The sequence below is a fragment of the Anguilla rostrata genome, chromosome 3, assembly GCF_018555375.3.
Source record: "Anguilla rostrata isolate EN2019 chromosome 3, ASM1855537v3, whole genome shotgun sequence".
NCBI lineage: Eukaryota > Metazoa > Chordata > Actinopteri > Anguilliformes > Anguillidae > Anguilla > Anguilla rostrata.
The window spans coordinates 32,291,716-32,318,953 of NC_057935.1; the positions used below are offsets into that span (position 1 = coordinate 32,291,716).

Here is a 27,238-nt window from a genome sequence, read left to right on the forward strand (position 1 = left end):
ATATCTGAATTATTTGGTGTTCTGCCCATAAGGACATTGACCAGGTCAAACCTGGGTGCTTATATAATAAGCAACATAAATTACTTACTCTGTTTAGTTTGTTTAACTTCTTTCATCATCCAATTTTATCAAAATCTTCAGAACAGAAAGGAAACCTAGCCTGCCGTAGGAACATTATTTAGCCTAAATTGTTAGCTGACCAGATCTGTTGAATGAAGTGAAAAAAGAGACTGGCTCGCGAGGCATGGTGACCAGTAACGTTAGGTGTCAGCTGAAAGTATCACGGAGGTTACTGGCAAGGAAAACCAGACGATCCACTTGCTCTGGATCCAGGGCAGAACGTTTTTTGTTGACAGAGGAAGTAACGTTAGCACAGGAAATGAACTATGCGTGCATGAACATGATTCGCTGCATGAAATTAAGCCTGTATATTCATGTTAATTACAAAACGTGGGATCCAAAACTAATATTCGAATGCTCAAATTTAGGTTCAAACTAAAGAAAAAAGATTTTCGAATAGTTTTCGAACTTCGAATATTTTTTGACAGCCCTAGTGCTCAGTGGACCATGCTTGGGTTGTGCTCAGAGAGACATGCTGGTGTTTGTGCTCAGTGGGACATGCTGGGTTTTGTGCTCAGTGAGATGTGCTGGGTTTTGTGCTCAGTGGGACATGCTGGGGTTTGTGCTCATTGGGCCATGTTGAGGTTTGTGCTCATTGGGCCATGTTGAGGTTTGTGCTCCGCTTTGCCTCTTACTCAGGCCGACCTGAAGAAGGACGCAGTCTCGGCTCCCGATGACTCGGACCTGGAGAAGAAGAGGCGTGAGGCAGAGGCCCTTCTACAGAGCATGGGCATCACTCCTGAGGCCCCCGCCGGTAAGAGCACATCGTGCCCAGGCTGTTTCAGCCACACTGCCGCATACAAATCCACTCTTCACATGACAGTTGCCTTCACTCTCTTTGTCAAAATAATTCATTACCTCATCCGCCAATAGGGGGCAGAAGCATTCCATTGCAGACTTTGTTCTACTGCCTGAGTCACTAATGTTTTTTAGGGAGCAACATATGTTGCATGTGAAACAAAGGCTTTGTGAGTTTGCGCGGTGTGATTTCAACATGTCATGGAGGTATCAGATTTAAAGATGTCCGATTTGCTGGCTTTTCTTCTGTTTCAAATGTTAGAGTATGCAGCAGATTTTGTTTATTCTATCTCGCCCAAGGTGATAATAATTTATCTGATCAATTGACACCCGTCATTTGTATTCTGTCATGAAATGGTCAACCTTATTGTGAATGCAGAATTTGATTTGTGTTAATGAGCATGTTTTATGATTTTGTTTACACACTACTTATTTTATCATAGAAGAGGTGAGATTCCTGTTTTTTCACCAGTACAGCATAGATCCCAGCCTTTAGCATTGACCACTGACAGGTCATGACACTTTTTTTCTCTCGGTAGTTTTAATGTCTTATTAAATGTGTATGTTAAAGACACATAAGCATTGCGACACCTGTGTTGCCCTTGTTTGTTTTAGTCTTGTATTACTGACCTTCCTTTAAGGTTGGTATACCACAGATAGCTCCAGTCTTGTAGATGAATATTGATCGCTTTGTATTTAACACTTCCTGAACTTATTCCACATCTATCTTTACACAGACCATTTCTGAAATAAATTCTTTGTTACTTCATAAACGGAAATGGAAAGTTCAGACAAAATAGCATGTGTTAGAATGCTTGTTTTCAGAGTTCATTTGTTAAACTGTGAAATTGTTTTACACATTGGACATGTATTGCTTTTAATTCTAATTGTTCCTATTAACATACTAACCAGTAAACGTGTTTGTTATTGTATACGCATTTATAATGTATTGGTACTGTAGAACAGTACCAGCATTAAGACATTTTATTTTGGATCTTGTGAACTTTTTATGGTGTTCATTTTTAGGCTAACAGTGCATTTGTGAATGTTGGGAATGAGTGCTGATGTGCAAATTTTTTTTCTGCATGGACTTTAATTACTTTTGTCCTTTTCTTCTTTTTGCTGCTCACCCCTCTCCATGCTTTTTTTGTTTTTTTGTATTTTTTCTTTTTGTGCACCCCTTCTGTTTTTTTTTTGTCTTTTGTGACAAAAACTGCCTGTCACCTTCTCTGCATTTAATTACTTTTTGGCAACTCTCACCAGCCCTGCCCCTGCGAATAGTAATGGAGGATACCTGTCTGTTTCACTATCTAGTCCCACCACCCATGTCTCCAACCTCCAAGTCTGTGGGCACGCCCAGCGAGGCGGGGAGCCAAGACTCTGGCGATGGCGCCGTGGGACCAAGGTATAATCACTCCCTCACCCACCCTCGTTAAAATTTCCACGACAAAGAGCTTTCATTCTCAGTCACCTGTAACCGCCAGAGCTATGCTGTAATTGTGACACTGAGAAAGAGGCTTTTTAATTGCGGGAACAGGAGGCAACCTCTCTCTGTTCTAAAGGAAAATTTTGTGTTCTTTTAAGACCGCGTATGTTACGTTCAGGTTATACGTGTCAGGGCAGTGCAGAGAGAGCAGATTTAAACCAGGCTAACAAATTAAATGCGCACATCTTTTACTTGGGGTTTATCTGTAGACTTTTTGTCTGTCATTGTGTTTTTGTCTCCAATTTTATGTACAACTGATATTTTCATGAGTAGGCTTAAACTGTCATTGTCGTTGATATATGTGTGCATTCATGGTGTTGTGCTCTTACAGAAGTAAGTAAGAAGTAAGTGTCTGAGTGTATCGTCTTTGATAAAGGAATTTTAACATTTACCTCATTTAGTGGATGTACTCCCCAAGTACGCAGCTGTTTCTTTATCTTGATTTCACTATATGCTCATCACTTAATATAATGTATAAGGGGCAATATGGGAAACTCAATTTCTGAAGTTTTTTCCCCCCAGTTTATTGCTATATAATAAAAATGTATTTTGTGGCAATTCTTTTTTGGGTAAAAACTGAGAAGGTAAATGCTATTGTTTGTGTGTACCGCGGTAGCCTGTAATCATGCATTTTACCCACTAAAGAGGAGCTCTGGGTGTTCACTGCCCACTTGTTTCTCTCCTGGTAAGAAGCACAGCCTTTATGCAGAAACTCGTATGAACATTTGTCTTTTAAGGTTCGTTACAGTATTACTATCAGCTAGAGTAAAACACTTTTCGTTGTGTGCAAAGAATAGCCATCCGTGCACTGATATATTTGGATGGGACTTGACGGAATGGGAAGGTACATGCAAGCATTTTTTTTGTTTATACTACATTTTGCTAGCAAAGAACCAAACGAATAAAACGAAGGGGTAGACCAGGCGCCCCGGGCTGTACTTAACCCCTAATTGCAGCCCCAGTTCCTCTCTGGGAAACCTACCTCCCCCCAGTGTCCCATCCGGCCCACGGAGCTCCACCTCCTGAAGGCCGTACACGTTGACTCATTTTACCCACCAGTATGGTCATTTCCTTCACACATGGACAACAGGTTTCTACCCCGGGCAATCGTATCTGCAGAGATACAATGTGGTCCAGACCATACAGGTTTATAGAGCTGCTGTAGGCTGCTGATGAGTACAGCAAGGGCCCTCGGAGGTTGTATGTCTGCTGTACATTTATGCAGCCCTGGGAAATAAGCCCAGAATGACATTTAGCTTAATGCCATATTAACCTGATGGGGGCTGGGCAGTGTGGTACAGTGGTTAGGCAGTTGGGGTTATATTCAGAAGTTTAAAGTTGTTGAATTGAGTGCTTGGAATAAACACTGCTTTTGTTTCCATGAGGCCTGTACTTTTCTGGAATTTCTGTAGTGAACATCCAACTCCATGCTTTAATGCGGCGTTTCCCAACCGGTGTGCCGTCAGGCAAGGTCAGGTGTGCTGTGTGAAAAATCCTTTTAAAAATGTTTTAATGTTGGTAATGGTGTTCATTTTTTATGCTTTTGAGAGTGGTGTCATGAGATTCAGTAAATTTGGAAAGTGTGCCGTTCAAGGAAAAAGGTTGGGAAACGCTCCTTTAATGTAGTGCGAGCTATTGAAGTGGTTTTAAAAGCAGATTAAAAGCATATGGGTTTTTTTACTGACATTGAGACAAACTCAGAGCTTAACCATTTCAGCGAACGAGCCTATGTCAAAATCTAGACTGGTCTTTCTTTTGCTTGAGTCAAATGAGTGAATGTGCTGTTATTTGTTTTAAGGAACATGGCTGTCTTTATTTGTGAAGAGTTTTGACCCATTCTCTCCATTAATGGCTGCTCTCTCTCACTAATGCTGCCTAACCAGGACTCTGCACTGGGACTCTGACCCCTCTACCCTTCAGCTTCACTCTGACTCTGACTTGGGGTACTGCTCACTACACTCTTCCCTTTCCTGCTCATTCAACGCTTAGCTGGCATCCTCACTTTCCCCTGCCTTCCTTCTTTCACACATATTTGTCCTCCCCTTATCACTTTTCTCTTCCCTGTCCTCTTCCTCTCCCACTTCCATTTCTTCCTCTCTTTCCTCCCACTGCCGACTTGTCCTCTGCCTCATCCCTTGAATTCTGATTCCTGCTCGCGTATCTTGATGGCAAAATGCAAAAAATGCATGGCTGGATACATAGCTGGATGCTGTTTATCTTATCTGTATGTCAGTGTTAGAAAGCCATTTATGCTTATCGTATGCTACTCCTGCAGGAGTTAGTTAGTCTTCACTATAGGTTTTCCCATGTGTTTGTTGTGTTCTTGCTCTCTGATGTTTCTGAAGCAGTGATGTTGCTTTAGGCGAGGAGCCCTGAAGCTGGGCATGGCCAAGGTCACCCATGTGGATTTCCCTCCCCGTGAGATTGTATCCTACACCAAAGAGACACAGACCCCAGTACAGACCCAGCTGAAAGAAGGTAAATGCACCCCTCATTCAGTTTGTACTCATTCTCAGAACCATACCCCCCCACACAGAAGTGGCATGCCCGGCAGCTAAGCTTGCCCTCTTCTGACACTGTTACAACCAGGCCTGGGTCACATGCTCAAGTGTGTGGAAACGATCTGACCCCCGCCCCCAGGCCCCGGAAATAAAAACCGGGGTGGGGGGGGAGTGTATGGCAGGGGCCCTGGAAACATAAGAAGGGAAAGGAAAGATTAAATTCACACACAGCCCTGTACACACCCACCCCAGTTCTTCAGAGTAGCACGCAATTAGTCTCCAGCAGGAGTGGGGGAAGAGTGCTGGAGGAGATTGGATGAGATATGAAAGAAGCCTGCACATGCCCCTGCTAATGCATCTCAAGAATGGCAAGATGTATGTAATTGCAGCAGGGCAGCCATTATGTGGTCACCTATGCATGCCTTCAAAATACTCTCAAAGAGCATTTTGCTCACAAGGGCCTGTCGCAGTCCCTGTTGACCATTGAGTAACTGCCCTATGATGTATTGATTACAGTGGTATTTTGTCATTATTTAAATAGAGCTCCGTTAAGTCTGTTACGATTCGAGCCTCATTATCAGTGCTTCACATTTTTGGCTAGTGGGATTAGATATTTGTTCAGTGTTAGGGGATGCTGGTTATTCTGAGCAGTAGACCAGCTGGTTAGTCACTGCTGGGATCCTTAGCTGTGACAGTTGTTGGCCCTGGTACACGCTACTCCCCAAAAACATCCTGACATGGTCGGTGATGGGACAAGTCAAGTTGAGACCAGCGTTGTTAGCTTTGCTGCCAGCCTCATCCCAGGCTTTTTCCTCTGGCCTTCCTTAACAAGGCAGAGCTTCAACTGCGCTCTCCACTCCATAGATGCCTTTGGCCTCCCCCCAGGGCATCGTAAAAGTGTGTTAAACAAGGACAGTTTCTGCGGGCTGTTGAACACAAACCGCTCGCCTGCCGCCACCATGTAATCATTTCATCAACTTGCCTGCTTCTCTGCCTGTTCCCTTCACCCCACAACGCATATAACAAAATGCACTCGAATGACACCTCGCACTGTCACGCCTTCACATCGGCGTTTTTGCGAGGAGACGATGTCCCCTTGCCCGACCGCCTGCCTGTTCCCCCCACCATGTTTGATACTCGACGAGCATGGGCTGATTGAGTGATTCATCATGTTGTCAAAGGGAGGTGATGGCACCACACTCTCAAGGTCAGCAGGCGGTGGAACGAGAGGGGAGGCATGCCGGTCCTCGCTCTGCAAGGTGGGGAGGGGGGGCACTGCCGATCCTCCCCAATAGCAACAGACAGCTGATTACAGGTCCTAATGGCCATAGCAAACCAGAGCTGCAGTTCACCTCCTCATTCCATTAATGCAAGATTCACTGAGCTGCCACTAATATACTCTTCTGTCAAAAACCCAAAGAATCCTGTCTGTGTATTTAAATGTGAAGTGGAGATCTGAAATGCAGAGAAGTCCAGTCAGTCGTAAAAGAAAATCTGTCGCTTACTGTGCCCCAGCATGGACCCTGAACCACTATTTCTCTGAGCTTTATTGATCTTTTTGTTTTGTTTCTGTCAGTTAATATCATAAATGAGAAGTGAATCTAAAATAAAAACTAGCCATGGTAAAACATTTGTGAACTGAAACAAAATTTTCTTAAAGTTTTTTATGGTATGCGTGTATTTGAATTCAAAATACGACTTTCATTTAGCTCACTGCTAGGGCTGGAGTGATTTTGAGGAATCGATAAATCGGGCAAAATTATAAATCAATAAATATCAATTTTTATTATTATTTTTAATTGAAAATGTATTGATTGGTTACTCAATACTTTTGGGTTCACATCCTGTTGTTTAAAGAGGGGAGCAACAAAGCATCAGTCACCATGACTAAATACGTGAAACTGCTAGAAATCTCCTTAAAACAATATCCTGTTCAGGAAAAGAGTTATTAAATGCAGCGAAAACTTCCGCCAGGTAAACCGTGTTATTTGAGCAAACATGGATATAACACATTGACTCCAGAAGAAATCAAACCACTTCATTTTTGCTGGAAGCTGTTTCATGGCTAAAATATAAACATGAAGTTGTCAATCATTAGTCACTGCTAAACATGTGAAACTAGTTTATTTTCTCCTTAACTTTAACTGGATACGTTATTATTATGTTAAGCCATTTTCTGTTAGCATTTAGAAGATAGCAATGAACTTCAATGATCATTTGAAGTTCACATCACTGAACCTTTCTTTATTTTTAAAGAGTAATTGCACTCTAGATCACATTTAAAAAAAATCTGTGAACGTTTGCATGCCTACTTCATAATGAAACATTTAAATTCATGCCGTTATTTCAACATTTCTGAAATAATATCATTTGAGAGAACTGGAAGAAAAGTGTATTTTTACTGGCCTCTATCATTTGAAATTTCTTTGTTATAAAGGAGGTAGAGTGCTGCCAAAGTGATTGACTATAAACTCCAGATAACGCAAAACAAGGTGCTCTTGAAGGGAGGGTGCTCATACAGATTTGCAGGGAAAGTAGGCAAAAAAAATTCAGCTTACTTGAAACTTCAGGCACTCTTGCGTGGAGGAATTGGTATTTTTTAAAGAACCTTTATTGTCGCGGCATATCCAGGAACAGGAGAAATACCACCGACCGGTTTCGACCACGCAGGGCCTTCATCAGGATGGTGAAATTTCTTTGTCTTGCATTCCACTCTAGCCACACCCCAATTGTGATGTCGGAATACCTCTTTGGAGGTACTACCACGTCATATAAATGTCAGTTAATATATCCAGCCAGAAAATTATTGCCGTCTTCAAATTCGCCTGTTTTATTTTTAATATAATGTAACACTGCCAGCTAGATTGCTTTCGGCTCAGTGTTTTCAAACCGGAGAAACATGGCCTGTTCATAGACTTTCTCATATTCCACCTAAACAGTCCACCAAAACATGTTTCTGAAAGGTGAGAAATAGGCCATGTAATTGCTGAAACTTTAATCATATTTGATTTGCAATGCTTATTTTTACAGTTGATGCAAGCTTCATAAGACAGGCACAGCTATTTGCATATGTAAATAAAATGGACACACACACTCCAACCACCCCAGGAAGCATTTTTCAAAATTGGGCGGAGCCAGGCTGAAATAGTCTATGCAATTCAATGAACTGTATACGAACTAGAAGGGAAACGTGGTCATGTGGTTCCATACAGTACATTCATCCATTATCTATACCTGCTTATCATGGTCAGGGTCACGGGGGGTGCTGGAGACTATCCCAGCATGCATTGAGCAGGAGGTATGAATATACCTTGCACAGGTTGCCAATCTGTCGCAGGGCATACACACCATTCACTCACACACTCATACATATGGGCAGTTTTGTAATTGGGCATTGTGGTAATCAATAGAAGCAGGCAATTACTTTTGACATTTTTCCTGGACCAGAATAGAGAAAAATGCCAATAATCACTATTCTGATTGCGTGGAGCTGATCTCTGATTGGTTAAGAAAAAACCTTTGTAACGGGATCATGAGAACCACAGTAGCTTCATGGACGAGACCTAGTCCATTGCTGCTTTGATTTTATCCCATGACCACTGAGGTACAGCCACAGAAGTGTGGTAGCCCTCTAGCTAGATGTTAGCTAACAGTTGTCAAGTTCGCTAGCTTAGCTGGGTAGTGGAAATTTCGTTTTAATCTTGTACGTAATAATATTGCGATTTCATATCTCAAGTTAAGTGTTGTTAGACTATGTAGCATGCAACAATGAAAAGTATCATATTGATTTGGCTTGATATTGATTGATATTTGCTTTTGGGAGAAGGGAACAGCTTGTGATCCAAAGCACCCCCCATTTTTGAAATATGGGGGAGGCGGTGGAATGGCTTGGGCATGTATGGCTGCTTCTGGAACAGGCTCATTCATCTTTATTAATAATTTAATGGAGGATGGATTTGGAAGTATAAAGACAGGTTTTGCCTGGCTATATACAAACAAATTCCTCCAACCTCATTGGCTGGCATTTCATCCTGCACCTCAAACACACTGCCTATGCAACCAAACTATTCATCAGTGGGTAAAAAGTGGAATGTTTTGGACTGGCCAGGTCAGTCACCTGATTGAAATTCAATCAAGCATGTACTTCATTTGCTGAAGAGTAGAGAGGCAGCAATGCCCCGAAACAAAGATCAACTGACAGCAACTGCAGTGAAGGCCTGGAAAGGTATGTCTTCATGCAGTTATTGCATTTAAGGGCCATGCAACCAAATATTAAACTTTCTTGCTTTGATTTACTTTTCAGTTCATCTGTTAATTTACTTTTGCACAGCTGAAATGGGGGATTCAACATAAAATCAACTGTTTCTGTAAAATGGTAACACATTTACTCGTAGTAGAACTAAAGGCCGATTGTCTATACTTTTTCTTGTATTAATTGTTTGATCTCGTATCAATATACATATATATATTTTTTTTTTTTTCAAAGCATCTTTTATGGTATATTTCTAAATATATGTGGCAGTAATATTTAACTCTACTGTTCCCATACTTTTGGAGGGCACTGAATATCACTCCTCTATATTATTTCGCTGTATAAATGGATGCAGGGTAAATTCTATGTAAAAACTTGTGCAAGTTTCTTTTAATAAGAGCGTCTGCTAAATGCCTGTAATGTAATGCAATGTCCTCATTCTGTTAAAGTAGTAGTGCTTGACTTAAAATGAAAACTAATAGAGAAGACTTACAACTAAACTGAACTGGAAATTAAATTTAGCATATAAATGAAAACTAATGGAAAAAAACAGAAACTAATGGATTAACTATAATAATCCTTCCCGTAAACCCATGGAAAACTCGAGACCCATAGTTTGCGCCGCTGGCTTACAGGCAAGACAATGCAAATATTTGACTAACGTTAGGTTCACTTAAATTGGAGTGCCTTTTAAGGACTATTAGATTATTTCTGGTTATATTCATTTAGCTAGCTAACTAGCTAACGTTAGCTAGCTAGGTAGTTTGCTTTCATAAGGCGATGTTATCAATAACGTTAGCTAGCTAGTTTGCTTTTATGAGGACGTTATAGTGGTGCTTTTATCTTGACTTGGCTAGCTAGATAGCAAAAATTATAATTGGTCAACGTCCTTACCTTAGCTATCTATCGATACTTGATATACTACTAAGCTAGCTAGCTTGTGAAAATTCTGTCTTCCAAAAAGAGCGCATATCATGGGGGTAGCTATGGTAACGGGGCACGGTCTGTCAATCATAGCTAACTGACTGTTCTCATTACCACGCCCAGACGGTTCCGGTGAACTTTTGTAGTGGGAAATTTAGGCTTAGAAAAATACGTTTTAAAGTACATTGAAATGACTGAATAATAAAAATATTATGCACAATTGTTTTGTTGTTGCCTAAAGACAACTGGGAAGTGTCACGTTCAACCACCATGTTACTCCTTAAAGATTCTGGGGTATTGACCAGGAAGTTGGTCTGGCCAGGTCTGAAAATCCTCTAGGAACAAAGGTGTTTCAAAGTTCCAGATCTGATAAACACATATTTGAGAATCAACAGAAAATTTCAGCTTACCACGGCACTGATGGAAGCTAATTAGCATTGTGAGAGGATCAATGGTGATTTATGTAAGAAACAATATCTAGGCTAAGTGTCATCACTGTATAGATAAAATGCTAAATATAAAGTGTAGCTGTTTTTGGTGTAATTGAATTGTTGGGTAGTCACCTCTGAGTCATAGAATGTGGTTTGTGCACCTCAGTACTGTGACTGCTGCCTTAAAGGTGACTAGCAGTGAAAGTGAAGAAAGCTTAACAAACGGTTCCCATTTCACAGATGATTTCACTTTGATTAAGCTGCTACTCAGAAAGGCATTATTCAGACTGTGCTGCATTATTGGTGGGTGTTCATGCCTAATTCACCTCCTTGTTTCTGTACCTAGTCTCTGGCAGCACTTCATGATTTATGATGCGAAAAATGGCATAGATAGGAATAGAAGGGAGACCAGAGAGAGAGGTGGGGGAATTTAATTTGTCATTCCCATTTTGTAACAGAGAGGTTAGAATCATGGGGGAAACGCAAACTGCTAGTACCATCTGTTTTCCACCATAGGGCCGAACCGTTACCAGGGCCATTCTGTGCCATTCCGCGCTGCTCAGTACTCGTGGGAACGGTTACCGTTTCTGTTTCCACCGTCGGGCTGCTAAAACCAGGACTAGAAAGTGTCTAAAAAAAAAACTAGTGAGGACAGCAAGTGACGCGGTGGATCAGCGACGGCGTCCCGTTGTGAATGTAATAAATATGCGCCAGTTGTTGTCGTCGCTCCCCATACTGTTTTGTTTTTGTTATATTATGTTTTGTTGGCTGACAAAACGGACAAGGATTCTGTGTATTTTGGTCTGTTTTTGGTTTTTCTTTTTAGCGTATCCTCCACTGACCATCACTGTTGCATGCATCACAAAAACTATTACACTACTAAATAACGCTTACATTAGCCTCCAGTGTGAAATATCCACATTATATAATACCACTAACCTATTTAAAGTAATAATCTCAAAGATTTTCATTAAAATAAATGTCTTAAGTCACTATCTATCGCTGCATTGGGTAACACAATGGTGATTGAGCCTATTTTTATATCAATTTATATTATTATTATTATCATAATTCATGATTAAAAAACTTGGTGTCTGTGGCGACATTCCCGGGAAAAAATCACAAGCGGCTCACAGTTAGTGACGCGTTTTTCATCACCCATCAGTGGTTGGTCCGCCAGAGAGGGTAGGCGGAACTAACACAACAGGCTCACTCTTCAACTCACTTGTGTGTGAGCAGCGTACTGTTTTTTCCGGTGTCTGGTAACGTTGCGTTAGCTAGCTAGCTAATGTAATTAACACAATCTAATGTTGGCTAACAATTATAAAAAATCGCTAGCTAACGCTACCGACCGGTACCGACCTCGCAAACCGTCTCTCGAATGCAATGCTACCTTGTTGCAACGTTGCAGTGTAGCTAACTTAAGGCCAGTTCAGATCAATGATTCGCAACGAGACTGGGTGCAACTTGCAAAATTCCAAGACGTCTGATTGTAAACGTTCTAAAACTGCACTTGGGGATATGACAAGGACGGTCTTTTAAAACCTCAGGGCAGGCAACGGCTCTGCTACTAGACAGTTCACACTGCTGCAATTTTCTCTGCAACATTCTAAAACCGTTTCGCCTCGTTGCGAATCATTGATCTGAACTGGCCTTAACGTTATCGTTATTTACATTGCCATCGAGTTCATCACTATATTATAATGATTGGAATAAAGCCGGGGTATTTGGAGCAGAGCCGGGTCTGATTTCTGAAGACGTCATGCAGGGGTTCTAAATAAAAGAATACAGCAGTATGGATTAGCATTGTTATTATTTTATTACGCTTCCTCATATGTTCCTTCAGCCTTTATGCCCTTTTGATGAAATATCCTTTGTTTTTGTTTTATTCTTCTTGTTCTGATTGTTAATTTAACACCCAGCTCAGCTTTATTCTCGAACAGTTTAGCTAGCAAAACCAGAAACACCAGGGGTAACATTTTGCAAGGCAGTTGTTTCAAAAATACCACACAACAATCATTCACGAAAAAGGCTGCTTATTGTGCCCGAGATACATAATTGCACGAGCCACAGCGAATCCTGCAAATTCTTCTCTGCAGTGTAAAGATGTTCATACCAGGCAAAAGGTGGATAAAGAACGTTTGCAGAAATTGATCATCACTAATTCTACCCCAGGTTTGCTACGGCATTTTAACCCGGCTCGGCAGTGTAAAGACATCTTGAGTTAGCCTAATGTTAGACAACGAATGAGTATGTACATAACGTTACTTTTATAACAACCGTTTTTTATTCAGTAAATAGTAAGTGTTATAGTTGGCGTGCCAACTGGCTGACGTCACACAGGCGACACTGGTTGGATCCGGTTGGATCTATGGGAAGTGAGGTCCAAAAACAAACCTGCAATTACCGCTTCTCGCCATTGGCACTGCCATAGAGAACGAAACTGAAATCTTTGAGATTGTCACTTTAAAGACACTCAATCCAAAAATAACGTGTACAACCAAAATATTTTGAGCAGTAATACTTGCATAGCATTGATGAAATTTTATCTGTGTTCAGTAGATGGAGACAGAGACAGTAAATCAATGAGTTCAATCCGCTTCTGTTTTGCTCCAGAAAACAATATCAGATAGGTCTATCAGCAAATATATGGCTTAGCTATGCCCAGAAGTCCTCAATAATAATAGTATTTTCCAAAAAATTACGAAAAATCGTTAATGCTTCATACTGCTACCACAGAGTGAATGCGATGATAAGAAAAGTTTAGGTTACGCTGATCTATAAAACGCTATTCCAAAAGCAAAATTAGACATGTTATACATCGTTAGAAAGCTTATACTCTCACCTACTGAATAAATGAATTGTCAATCAAGCCAGACTACTAAAAAAGGCGACATGGTATCATTTTTTAAAAACTTTGTCCCGTTTATTTCGTTATTCAGTGAGCAGCGTTTTCACTGCTGTATTGGCATATCTTAGGGCTATTGTCGGGTTTATCTTGCTGCTATGACGGAATACGATTTTTGGCATTTTTATTTATATTAGCTTCTCCACCGACCTATTTTACGGAAGAGGGCGTGAAGAGACCATATGCGGAGTCACAAAACTGACGTAATGTGAAACCAATCGGTGAATACGTCATTAAGCCTGCCCACCCGAACAGTTCTGCTGCACTGAGCACGGTTGTCTAACCGTGCCGAAAATATCGTGCTGGGCACGGTTTGTAATCGTTCCGCGCCAAATCGTTTCCAGGTGGAAACACCATTGGAACCGTTCCTCTCTGTGCTCAGAACCGTTCGGCCCTGTGGTGGAAAAGGGCTTTAGCTTTGTGACGGCTAATTGGAATTTTTCACAGTGTAGCCCTGGTAAAGTTGCATTTACCACATTGTGATTCTGACTGAACTGGATAATAAAGCTGGTTTGTAATTTAATAAAACATTTTAATTTATTTTATCTTGTTCTCTAGTGAATAAAATCACCAGCTTTTACATTGGAATGAAATGCTGTGAAATACAACAGCTGATCTATCTGTGCCTTAAAGTGTAAGAAAATACACATTGACTTGTTTGGTAGCAGTTCTTTCTCCGCTCATTTCACAATGTATCATATTATCTTTTCAAAGGGATCACTCACACACTGTTTACAGAAAGTCAGAGCATTGTACCATTATCATATATTCTTGCTGGAGTTTTTGTGTTACATTTAACACGATACATTAAGAATCAAAATTTCTTCAAAATTGAAATCTCTAAATTATTAGTTAATTAGTAAGTTGTGTGCACAAAATACGTTTCTGTTTTTCTGTAAAAGTATTACTTAAGCTAGAGTTTTAACTGTTCTGCATGTTTTCTTAAACTACCTGTTCTACTGTGCCTATTCCTCTTACCTTGGGCTTTCAGCTGATTTGGATTCTTTTATATTTAATATTAATTATACTTCCTCTTTTAATCTCAAGGATGTTCTCATGAAGAACACTGAATTTTCTTCACATTCGTTTTTTTTTTTTTGAAGTTTTTTTTAATAGTGGGTATTCTAGTATTTGAATCCCTGCTGTTGTTGGGAGTTTCAGATATTACTGATGACTTGAGGAATAAACTCCGAGATGTGTCTGTTCCTTTCATTCACATTTTTATATGAAAACAAGCCAGGTTATTTTAATAGTTCAGTGCAGGTGTGATTGACATATTTTTAAAAAGAGAAAAGGTATGTGCTGTATTTGAATGAGTCTGATTCTTTGTTCGGTACCAAGTGGCCTGTGTGTTGCAGCACAATGCATTAATTGTCCCTGCATTCATTCAGAAAGGCAATGCAGCGAAGACTGGGATTTGTTAGTCGCCTTCAATGATACAAAACAGAAATGTGGAAGTCAGATTTCTGCGGGCTGCTCGGCCCCCCATGCGTAAAGTTTTTTTTTTCTGTCTCTTGTGGAAGCGTGTACACATCTGTGATTTTGAGCAATGGGCATTCGTTTTGTGCTTGCAAAACAGGCGGACCCCCGCAAGCTCCATTTTGCTTCTGCGTTAATATATTGTCCTGTGACAAAGCATGAAGGCCTTTATGTCAGTCTGTGCGATTTACCCCTCCCTCCCAAAGTCCATCCTCATCTCTAAAAAGCTTCAATTTCTAAAGTGGCTCAAAGGCTGTAATTGGGGCTGCTTTGTGGGGTGGTGTCAGAGCATGGGAGATCAGCGATCACCTCAAATTCTGTTAAATGTTTCTTTCCCCTCTTTATTGACACACCCCCCTCCCCTCCCCCCACCACTCCCCTGTCTTCCCCAGCAGGGTCACCAGGATCATTAGCTTTTCTCCAAATGGCCATTTTGGCTGGCAGGTGCATTACACCCTTTATTTTCAGATAGTCTCTCTGCTCATAATGCCTGGCAGGTTGATTGCTCTGGCTGCATTGACAGGGACAGGGGCTGACGAGCACAGCCAGACCCTGACTGAAAGACAGTGATTACTGTTTTCCTTTAAGCCTGATTGAGACCCTTGAAGGGAAAAATTTTAACCTTCTCCATTTGGTTTTCAGAGTGCGGGTGTGTATTGAAATGGCTTATGCCATCAACCCAGTTCTATAAACTCTTGAGAGCACTCTTTACACCACCCCCCATACACAGTCAAAGGAAGAAGGAAAAAGGTCGGGGGGATCTGTTTTTAGTATGGCATTGGTAGATGACATTATCATTTTGATTGTGTTGGTGTGAAATAAACATGCTTCTCTTCCGTAGGCTCATAAATATCTTAAGCCATGGTTTGTTTGTATACATAATTTATATATAAAACTTGGAAATTCAAAGCTTCATGCTTAAAACAACAGAAGAAATCTAGGTAGCTTGAGTTGAGCTTGTGTGTGGCTTGGCAGCTGGTTTGGCCTGCAAGCTGTATTTTGTTGGAAGTCTCAGTAGGGTGAATAGCAGCCATAGGGCCCCCTGATGAGAGTGTAATGGGCCAAGCTTGCCATTTTAGTGAGTGGGGGTCGATATGGGGGGACTGGCCTGCAGTTGTTTGGCTGGTAAGTCTCCATACCTTCCCCTCAACACTTTCAAATGGACCAGTGCGACGGCATCTGTCAACGCACCATTTCGTCATGTGGTCGGTCAGTGGGAGTGGCTTCTACATCCACCATAAGAGAATCCTACATCGCCATAACCTGAATGGCTGTCAGGCAAGGAAGAAGCCCCTACTCCAAGACCTTCATGTAAAAGCCAGAATGAAGTTTACAGGTGATCACTAGGACGAAGACCTAGCCTTCTGGAGGAGTGTTCTCTGGTCAGATGAAACAAAAATTGCACTGTTTGGCCATAATGATCAGCGCTATGTATGGAGGATAAAGGGTGAGGCTTTTCATCCGAAGAACACATCCCAACTGTGAAGCATGGGGGTGGCAGCATCATGTTGTGGGGGTGTTAGATGGCATCATAAGGAAGGAGAATTATCTAGAAATACTGAAGCAACACCTCAAGATATCAGCTAGAAATTTAAAACTTGGTCGCAAATGGGTCTTCCAGCAGGACAGTGGTTCTAAGCATACCTCCAAAGTTGTAACAAAATGGCTTAAAGACAACAAAGTGGGCATCACAAAGCCCTGACCTAAATCCCATAGAAAATTTGTGGACTGAATTGAAAAAGCATGTCCGAGCAAAGTATTGTGAGAAGCTTGTGAAAGGCTACCCCTAGCATTTGATTCAAGTAAAGCAATTAGAAGGCAATGCCACCAAATACTAACAAAGTGTATGTAAACGTTTGACCCACTGAAAATCTGATATAGTACATAAAAACTGAAATAAATCTGTCTCTCAACTATTATTTTGAAATGACCTCTTATGGAAATAAAGTAGATACCCTAGTTGACTTAACACAGGAAACGTATGGTAACATGAAATGTGTGGAGTTTAAACTGTTGGCCTCAACTGTAGGTTACACATAAAGTTGCTAGGCAGTTATTCCTAGTTTATTGCTTAGTTTGTATATTAAAACATCATGCTGTTTGGTAAAAGAAAAAGTCTTTTGTCTTTTTCACCAGTCAGCTGCATCTGTTATGTCATGTACTCCCTTCTCACAAACTGTCCAAGGCCTGTAGGGTGGAAGATAGGACACACAAACAGCCTGGAAACAAAGGTCCTTTTAGTGAGCAGTGGAGAAGGATGTGAAAGGGAGAGATATACCAGAAGGAAGGGTTTAGCCACAAATCTGCAAAAACAGTCTTATTATTTCAATAGAATGAGGTAGCAATTAGATGTAGTATAAGTATGTGGATATGTAATGGAATGCATTTTGTTTGTTTTTGTGTGTGTGTAAGATGGTTGGTAACTTATGTATCTCGTTTGCCTGTGTGTGAAAAAATGTGGAACATGCTGTTCACTGATACAGTTTCATACCACAGTCAAACACCTCTCCTGTCTGCGATCGAAGCTGTCTGGATAATTACAACTTTTATATATATATATATATATATATATATATATATATATATATATATATATATATATTATATATATATATATATATATACACATATTACACACACTCACCGGCCCTTCATTAGGTGACAGGAGTGGCACCTGGTGTGGTCTTCTGCTACTGTAGCCCACCTGCTTCAAGGTTTGACGTGGTGTGCGTTCAGAGATGCTCTTCTGCATACCTCGGTTGTAATGAGTGGTTATTAGTGTGGTTGCCTTAGGCAATCACACTACTATTATTGCACATATTATTATTCTTTCCGCCCATTTTTTGGACCGCTACTCCTCCCAGAGTTTTCGCACCACGTACACGTGCAATATGTCAAATCGAGCGGCTTCATCTGGAATGGTGTGCTATTACTTTGTGGAAAAATTTGAATTTTTGTGGGCAATTTTTCCCCATAGGGAATGAATGGCAGAATATTCAGCCTTGTGATGTCACAATGCTCTGTCTTCTAGCAGCAGTACTCTGGTCTCTCTCTAGATTTGAACATTCTGCCATTCATCTCTATGGGGAAAAATTGCCCACAAATTGTGCAATGCCTCATTGGACATGGTAGAGAGTCCTTTATCCATTGCTGTAGATCAGCCTCGCCCCCCTTCCTGATTGGCCAATGTTTGCTATTTCATAACTTTTGAACCGTTTGTCATAGAGAACTATGGGTCGCGTCATTGGACTCAGTAAAGACCTAGCAACCGCCTAGAACTCCATAGCAACCCCCTAGCAACACCCTAGCAACCACCTAGAACACCCTAGTAATCACCTAACAACACACTAGCAACCACCTGTAACACCATAGCAACTGCCTAGAACTCCATAGCAACCACCTAGCAACACCCTAGCAACCACCTAGAACTGCATAGCAACCACCTAGCAACACCCTAGCAACTGCCTATAACTCCATAGCATATGCCTAGCAACACCCTAGCAACCGGCTATAACGCCATAGCAACCACCTAGCAACACCATAGTAACCACCTAGAACTCCATAGCATCCACCTAGCAACACCCTAGCAACCACCTAGCAACACTCTAGCAACCACCTAGCAACACTCTAGCAACCATCTGGAACACCATAACAACTGCCTAGCAACACCCTAACAACCACCTATAACTCCATAGCAACCACCTAGCAACACCCTTGCAACCACCTGGAACACCCTAGCAACCACCTAGAACTCCATAGGAACCACCTAGCAACACCATAGCAACCACCTAGAACTCCATAGCAACCACCTGGAACACCATAGCAACCACCTAGAATACCCTAGCAACCACCTAGAATACCCTAGCAACCACCTGGAACACCATAACAACTGCCTAGCAACACCCTAGCAACCGCCTATAACTCCATAGCAACCACCTGGAACACCATAGCAAATGCCTAACAACACCCTAGCAACCGGCTATAACTCCATAGCAACCACCTAGCAATATCCTAGTAACTGCCTAGAACTCCATAGCAACTACCTAGAACACCCTAGCAACCGCCTAGAATTCCATAGCAACCACCTAGAACTCCATAGAACCACCTAGTAACACCCTAGCAACCGCCTCAAACTCCATAGCTACCACCTAGCAACATAGTCACCGCCAGAACATTATAGTAACTACCGACCACTGTTCACTCTGTTCAGCACAAAGTCGACTTTGCATTGGCGGCAACCACACTTCATAATTTCTGCAGGAATTGTCTAGTTATTGTTATTCCACCCATTTTTTGGACCGCTACTCCTCCCAGAGTTTTCGCACCACGTACATGTGCAATATGTCAAATCGAGCGGCTTGATCGGGAATGGTGTGCTATTACTTTGTGGAAAGTTTGGGTGGAGGGTTTTTGAGAAATTTGACGTTTTTTGGGAAATTTTTCCCATAGAGAATGAATGGCGGAATGTTCACCCTTGTGATGTCACAATTCTGTCTTCTCACCCTTATGATGTCACAATGTTCTGTCTTCTAGCAGCTGTACTGTACTTTGGACATTCGGCATTCATCTCTATGGGGCATAATTGCCCACAAATTGTGGGATGCCTCATTGGACTTGGTAGAGTGTCCTTTGTCCATTGGTGTAGAATACCGTCGCCCCTTTTCCTGATAGGCTGATGTTCGATATTTCATAACTTTTGAACCATTTGTCATAGAGAATTAGGGGGCACTTCACTGGACTCAGTAAAGACCTAGCAACCGTCTAGAACTCCATAGCAACCCCCTGGCAACACCCTAGCAACTACCTAGAACTGCATAGCAACCATCTAGCAACACCCTAGCAACTACCTAGAAGACTATAGCAACCACCTAGCAACCTCCTATAACTCCATAGCAACCACCTAGCAACACCCAAGCAACTACCTGGAACACCATAGCAAATGCATAGCAACACCCTAGCAACCGGCTATAACTCCATAGCAACCACCTAGCAACACCATAGCAACCACCTAGAACTCCATAGCATCCACATAGCAACACCCTAGCAAACACCTAGAACACCCTAGCAACCACCTGGAACACCATAACAACTGCTTAGCAACAGCCTAGCAACCACCTATAACTCCATAGCAACCACCTGGAACACCATAACTGCTTAGCAACCACCTAGCAGCACCCTAGTAACTGCCTATAACTCCATAGCAACCACCGAGCAACATCCTAGCAACCACCTAGCAACACCCTAGCAACCACCTGGAACACCATGACAACTGCCTAGCAACACCCTAGCACCTGCCTATAACTCCATAGCAACCTTCTAGCAACATCCTAGCAACCACTTAGAATACCCTAGCAACCACCTAGCAATGCCCTAGCAACCACCTGGAGCTCCATAGCAACCACCTGGAACTCCATAGCAACCACCTAGAACTCCATAGAACCACCTAGAATACCCTAGCAACCACCTGGAACACTATAACAACTGCCTAGCAACACCCTAGCACCTGCCTATAACTCCATAACAACCACCTAGCAATGCCTTAGCAACCACCTGGAGCTCCATAGCAACCACCTGGAACTCCATATCAACCACCTAGCAACATCCTAGCAACTGCCTAGAACTCTATAGCAACCACCTAGAACACCCTAGCAACCGCCTAGAATTCCATAGCAACCACCTAGAACTCCATAGAACCACCTAGCAACACCCTAGCAACCACCTCAAACTCCAGAGCAACCATCTAGCAACACCATAGACACCACCTAAAACAGCATTTTTCACAATTTCTGCAGGAATTGTCTAGTTTGAGTTACTGTTGCCTTTCTATCAGCTCGAACCAGTCTGGCCATTCTCCTCTGACCTCTGCCATCAACAAGGCATTTTCGCCCAGAGAACTGCCGCTCACTGGATATTTTCTCTTTTTCAGACCATTCTCTGTAAACCCTAGAGATGATTGTGCGTGAAAATCCCAGTAGATCAGCAGTTTCTGAAATACTCAAACTAGCCGGTCTGGCACCAACAACCATGCCACGTTCAAAGTCACTTAAATCACCTTTCTTCCCCATTCTGATGCTTAGTTTGATCGTCTTGACCATGTCTACATGCCTAGTTGCTGCCACGTGATTGGCTCTTCAACTTTGCTATTGGGACCACCTATGTCCGCCATATTGTTTGCCCGCCATTTTGACTTTTTTATTAATTGCGGTGTGAAAGAGCTGTAGCTCCAAATCTAAAGTGTTACGACATCTAGTAAACTCCTTTACGGCAAGCGGTTAGAAGACATCCATGGCAACGCAACTGAGTAATCCGACACTGTCGGGTCTAGTTTTTATCAGTGAGGGGAGGGTCTGAACTTCATAATGGACAATATTATCTATCTGGGCATTCATAAAAATATTCTTTCACCACTCAAACATTGTATTCCATCATAGCAACAAGATAAACACAACAATAGCCCTAAGATATGCCAATACGGCAGTGAAAACGCTGCTCACTGAGTAACGAAATAAACGAGACAACGTTTTAAAAAATTGATACCATGTCATTCTACAGTCAATACCTGGGACTATATATTGAATAAATATACAACATTACCATTGGTTTTACACGTAGAGATGTGCCTTTTGAGACTGAGTGGTCATATATTGTCTTGGACAATCCCTTTTTGAAATAAACGCTCATCTGTGATCCCTGGGCACCTTCAAAAATAGCTGTGCATAATACCACACCTGTTGCTTATGGCGTTGTCGCCCTTTTTAGTACAATTTGGCTTGATTGACAATTCATTTATTCAGTAGGTGAGAGTATAAGCTTTCTAACGATGTATAACATGTCTGATTTTGGTTTTGGAATAGCATTTTATCGGTCAGTGTAATCGAAAATTTTCTTATATGCCAGTGTCTGAATAAATAATACAGTAGGCTACTCTGCGAGCAGCACGCAGGTCGCGAGTTGATATTTCGTCTTTTGTTTCGTTTTTTCTCAATGTCCTATCTATCTGTCTCTGAGGCGCTCTGAAATGTGCATTCTCTGCTAACCTGAGCAATTGGAATATGTGTCTGACGTAGTGTTGCACGGTATACCGAAACTTCAGCACTTTTTCGGTACCTAAAAAAAAGAAACCGTTCGGTATTAGAATTTTCCGACATTCGGTAGTTTTGTGTCAAATGTAAAAGCCAGGGAAATGTGTCTCACGCATTACTGATTGAGAGGATGAAAGGTGTAATTTGTCAGAATCTTCGCTAGATGGCAGTAGCAACTAAGGTTGTCAAGTGAGGTGACTTGCGCTTGTGCACTCAGCTTGTTGATACAGCGCAAGCTTCCACTCAGTTCACTTCAGTAGCAATAGGTGTTCCAATTTGGAAATATTTTATTATAGATAGATGCTGTATTGTTATTAAAATATGCTGTTTTTAAATCTATTTAAAGGTGAAAAACCTGTTTTAAAGATTATTTCGTTTACAACTGTTTAATTTTTGAAATATATTTAATATATTTTTCTATTGTTTAGTGTTGTAACACTACAGGCCTATGCTTATTAATATGTTGAAGAGGCTTCAACTTAAAGGTTGTTAATAAACCAGGTTGTTAATAAACCATGAATTCGAAAATGAGGTCAACCCTTGTGGACATTACGTTTCTGATCTATTAAGGTAATTTCAGTATCGTTAGGTACCGAGTATTGAATCAACATGGTTTAAGTTTCAAGTATCATTTCAGTATTGAGTATCGTGATACTAAATCTGGTATCAGTATCAAAGTCAAAATTTTGGTATCGTGACAACACTAGTGTGACGCCTTTTTTTAGTTGCGGCGTAGAAACACTGCAGCTGTACATACACGCAAGGCCATCTAAGTGTTACGACCTAGTAAATGCCTTTACGGGAAGCGGCCAGGACACATCCATGGTAACGCAACTAAGTCATCAGACAGCATGTCTTAGCACTAATTTGGCCATAAGTCATCAATATTTTACTATGTCAGACACATATTCCAATCCATTGTTCATCATGATATTCAGTAGATATGTTGGGTGAAGGTATATGATCAAGAGGACAAAGCCATTTTAAAATCGCTCCATAGAGATTGTGCCAATGCTTGGACCCCTCCCAATATCGCTTGCGGCTTTAATTTCCTTTTTTTCTTTTTCTTTTTTGTAATAGAATGTTTGTCATTTGTCACTATCCATATTTTATTAATATTTTCTAGTATTTCATGTACCTGAACCATACATTTTTACTTGATAACTTTAGCTGGAAACTTTAAATTTCAATATTTAATTTGTTTTCGGGTTTCCTGTTCTGATTGTCTTAATATTTTTATTCCCCCGTGAGACATTGATTGTCAGATATTTTGGCAGCTGCAGAGAAAATGGCCTGATAAGAGTGCTGTCCGATTTATTGGCTGTGTGCAGTTCAAGTCAAATTTTTTGCATCCTGGCCCCGATTCAGCTGTAATCCTATGGCACAGTCCCTCTGCATCACATTATATCAGTCTGCATTGCTGTTAGCTTTACTATACTTGTCAGTGATAAACATCATTTTACAAGCTTCTGTCTAACATAGATGTGTGGTGTTAAAATGCAAACAGTGTTTGGGGGGATTGCGTGCAAACCTTTGTATGAAAAAGTGGATGCTGTTTCTATACATGGCATCACATGTACTGCCCATTACCTTTATTTTAGCTGCCTGTGACTTGAGGGAATATGGGGGCATGGACTACCAAGCTTGTGCTGAAAATGATTGTGTCCTACAGAGGAAGAGGAGGAGGAAGAGGAAATAACCCCGGCTCAAACCACACTGGAGGCCCTGGAGGAGAAGCCAGTTCAGAAGGATGAGGAGGAAGGTAAGGATCTGGAGTGCTTTACAGCATGGGACCCTGGGAAAGGAACAGAGACCCTGTGCATGGAAAGTTAGGGTTAGTCTCCTCTTGAACAAAAGAACATGAAAAGAGGAGCTGGCTGACCGGTATCTTGACCAATGTTTTCTGGTGTACACATTAGCAAGCTTGTGGTTATGTCTGGGGTTCCAAGCACATAGTGTTTTCTTTTCTCTCCAGCAAAGATGCATGTAACTTATAGCCAGTATGGCAAAAACACAAAAATGTAGCAGGATTGTTAGCAGGATTGCCATAGTAAATATGGCTGCATTTGACCAATTTGGGTGTGCTCATGGAAGTCACTAATTAAATCCAGACTTGGAGACCTGGCCTGGAACATATTTGTGAATGAAAGGGAAAGGGGGAAGAATATTTCTGAACAAGGCAAGATGTGATACCTTACAAACCTGGCCACCGAAAGGAATTGAATATTCTGCATTCTTTGCCATTTTTCTATTCCATACCTTGAAAGCTTGCAGTAAAAAAGATGGCTGTGATAAGGACTTGAATATATAGCATTCTGGGCCATTTTTCCTGTTTAAAAAATAATTTTAAATTTTCTTATGACGTCTAAGTCTAATTTGACTTTGTTCTTGGTGTGTACCATCGTTGTACTAGTCTAACTAAATGTTGAAGTAAATGTTCAGAATATAGCTGAATGGTGAGCCAATTAAATTTAACTATTAGGTATGTCCATTGAAATCACCAATTCATTCCAAGCTTGCTCTATTGTCTTTAAACATATAAACATGTGAATAAAAAGATACACAGTTATGAACAAATGGTAAATGGTAAATGGACTGCATTTATATAGCGCTTTTATCCAAAGCGCTTTACAATTGATGCCTCTCATTCGCCAGAGCAGTTAGGGGTTAGGTGTCTTGCTCAAGGACACTTCGACACGCCCAGGGCGGGGTTTGAACCAGCAACCTTCCGACTGCCAGCCAATCGGTCTTACCTCCTGAGCTATGTCGCCCCAGTATCTGATACAGATACAGTATCTGTATCTGTCTTAGAAAACATGGTGACCTGAAGGGATTGAGTATTTAGTGTTTTCAGTTATTTTTCAGTAATACTTAATACTTTCTCATGAAGCATAAGTCTGATTGACAAGAAATGTGGATCATACACTGACCTCCCTAAATAAATTGCAAAGGAACTTTATACATCCACAGATGGTAAAATGACAGCCAAACAAATTGGTATACAGTGCTTAATGACAGCCCAAATTCCTATTTGATAAGCATGAATTTAGACATATTGTTTGCAGCCAGCAGAAAAATGATGATTTATGGCATTTCATTGCGTAAGTATGGTCATAAACTAGCTTGACTGAAATGCCAAGCAAACTATATTATTTTTGTCTGGGTTAGTGGATGATGCCTATAGAATTAAATTTCTTTCACTTTTAAATGCACAATAACAGACAGTTCTAAAGTGATCCATTTTTGAAAACGTATAGCTTTAAATAAATTTAAGTTCGACCATTAAACCATATTTTGTTCTCACTACTAAAAATGACTCAAATTACTGGAATGAAATTGTACATATTATGAACATGCAATAAAATGTTAATTTGTTGCCCCCCTATGTCATATGTACTTATATAACGTCAAATGATGGCTGAATAGCAAGAGAAGCAAGGTTCATGAACGGGTGGCTCAACACAATGTTTTAACAACACACATTTTTTTGTCCCAGCTGTTGATTTTTTTTATTTTTTTTGCTGGAGGTCAAAGTAATGCTCAGTGTTTTTCTGCTGGGAATGTGCTTGGTCCCTAGTAATTGCTGCAGCTATATTTATATGATGAAATCTTAAGCCTGGTGGACTGGACAATTTTGTGTGAGCAATGCGTGTGTGTGTGTGTGTGTGTGTGTATGCGTGTGTGTGCGTGTGCACGTGCATGTGCACGAGCGTGGCGGTTGTTGGTATCTCACACAGTGTGCCTGTGTCCATACAGCACCCCCCTATGAACTGACTGAGGAAGAGAAGCTGCAGATCCTACACACAGAAGAGTTCATGACCTTCTTTGATCACAGCACCCGCATTGTAGAGCGTGCCCTGTCTGAGCAGGTTGATGTCTTCTTCGACTACAGTGGGCGGGATCTGGAGGAGAAAGAAGGGTGAGTAGTAGTCATTCCAACTGCCCTCTTATAGGGAGCTGTTGAGCAGTATTCAGAGAGGTTTTTTATTATGGAGCAGTGTCTCAAAAAAGCATGCATTCATTATATTCATGTGCATGCATTCATTGTTTTCTGAGCTCCACAGCAAGTGTTTGTTTTATACTTTTTCTTGTAAGCAAGTTTCCACCATAACTTTTTTGGCATGTTAGTGAGTTAATAATAATAATAATAATAATAACAACTATTACTATAACTATTTATTATTATTATTATTATTATTTCCTACTCGTATCCAGAGTGACTTACAGGGCTTTCCAGTTATTTATCATTTAGTATTAAAAAATTCCACAGATTATGTCTTGACATCTATTTCATGTAGAACGATGGCTTATTTTACCAGCACTAAGTGACCAAATCTGTGCTTACAATTTTTTCCTGTACAGACCAATTTGTTTCATCTGCACAGCTACTATATTTATGAAAATTAGATGTCGGTAACATACTGTCTGTCTGTGCCTTCACTGTGATGTCAAAATTCTATTGCAGAGAGGTCCAGGCTGGAGCCAAACTGTCTTTGAACAGACAGTTTACAGATGAGCGCTGGTCCAAGCACCGTGTTGTCACCTGTCTGGACTGGTCTCCTCAGGTAGTATAACAATACTGGGCAGTGTATTTTTCTTTGAACTCTCTGGAGATTGCATGGCTGTATGCTTGGTTTTATGCACATGTTAGCAATAGGTGTGGCTGCAGTAGCCTGGACCCACTAATTAGAAGGGGTCTCCACATACTTTTGCCCATGTAGTGTATATTCAGTAGACAACACTGAAACTACATTTAAGGGCTTCTAAAGGAAAATGTTTGAGAAAAATTGATTACTTGGTCATAATGATGAACTTCATAGTAGTTGAAATCATTATTTTGTAGAAATAGAACACAAACTCTAGACATGCCAGTGTTACTTGAGCATTTGAGCTGAAGGGGGTGATATCAATCCGTAAAATGTAGTTTACAGCATAGAATGAGAGCGGCAGAGTTTAATGGTGTGTTTACATCTGGTAAGCATTTGAAAGCTTAACGTCCTAGAGCCATGTATGTGTAACAACCTCTGGCAGAATACTTGAGGGTTGAGTCAGACCTCTGATACACAGACCTGGCTCCATGTAGCCCTCTAGCACCCAGACCTGGTTTCAGATAAGCCTCTGATACTCAGAACTGATTCTATGTAGACCTCTCGCACTGAAACCTGGATCAGAGTATTAGAGGTAAACTGTATTGAGTTGCCTAGACTGGGGGATTCTCCAAAGTGTGGGTGCATAGAAGAAGAAATCCAGAGTAGGG

General features: G+C 41.1%; 1 protein-coding gene across 3 annotated transcripts in view; it reads left to right on the plus strand.

Moving 5' to 3' along the window:
- Positions 1-27,238, plus strand: part of dync1i2a (dynein, cytoplasmic 1, intermediate chain 2a) — a 65,591-nt gene that overhangs the window by 11,578 nt on the left and 26,775 nt on the right. For 2 of the 3 annotated variants that reach the window (XM_064327174.1, XM_064327175.1), the window contains exons 3-9: positions 760-874; positions 2,233-2,323; positions 4,288-4,347; positions 4,767-4,882; positions 23,654-23,743; positions 25,738-25,900; positions 26,447-26,546. In XM_064327174.1, the coding sequence (XP_064183244.1) occupies positions 760-874; positions 2,233-2,323; positions 4,288-4,347; positions 4,767-4,882; positions 23,654-23,743; positions 25,738-25,900; positions 26,447-26,546 (735 nt within the window). The remainder of the gene's footprint in view (positions 1-759; positions 875-2,232; positions 2,324-4,287; positions 4,348-4,766; positions 4,883-23,653; positions 23,744-25,737; positions 25,901-26,446; positions 26,547-27,238) is intronic. The other variant, XM_064327176.1, reaches the window with a different exon arrangement.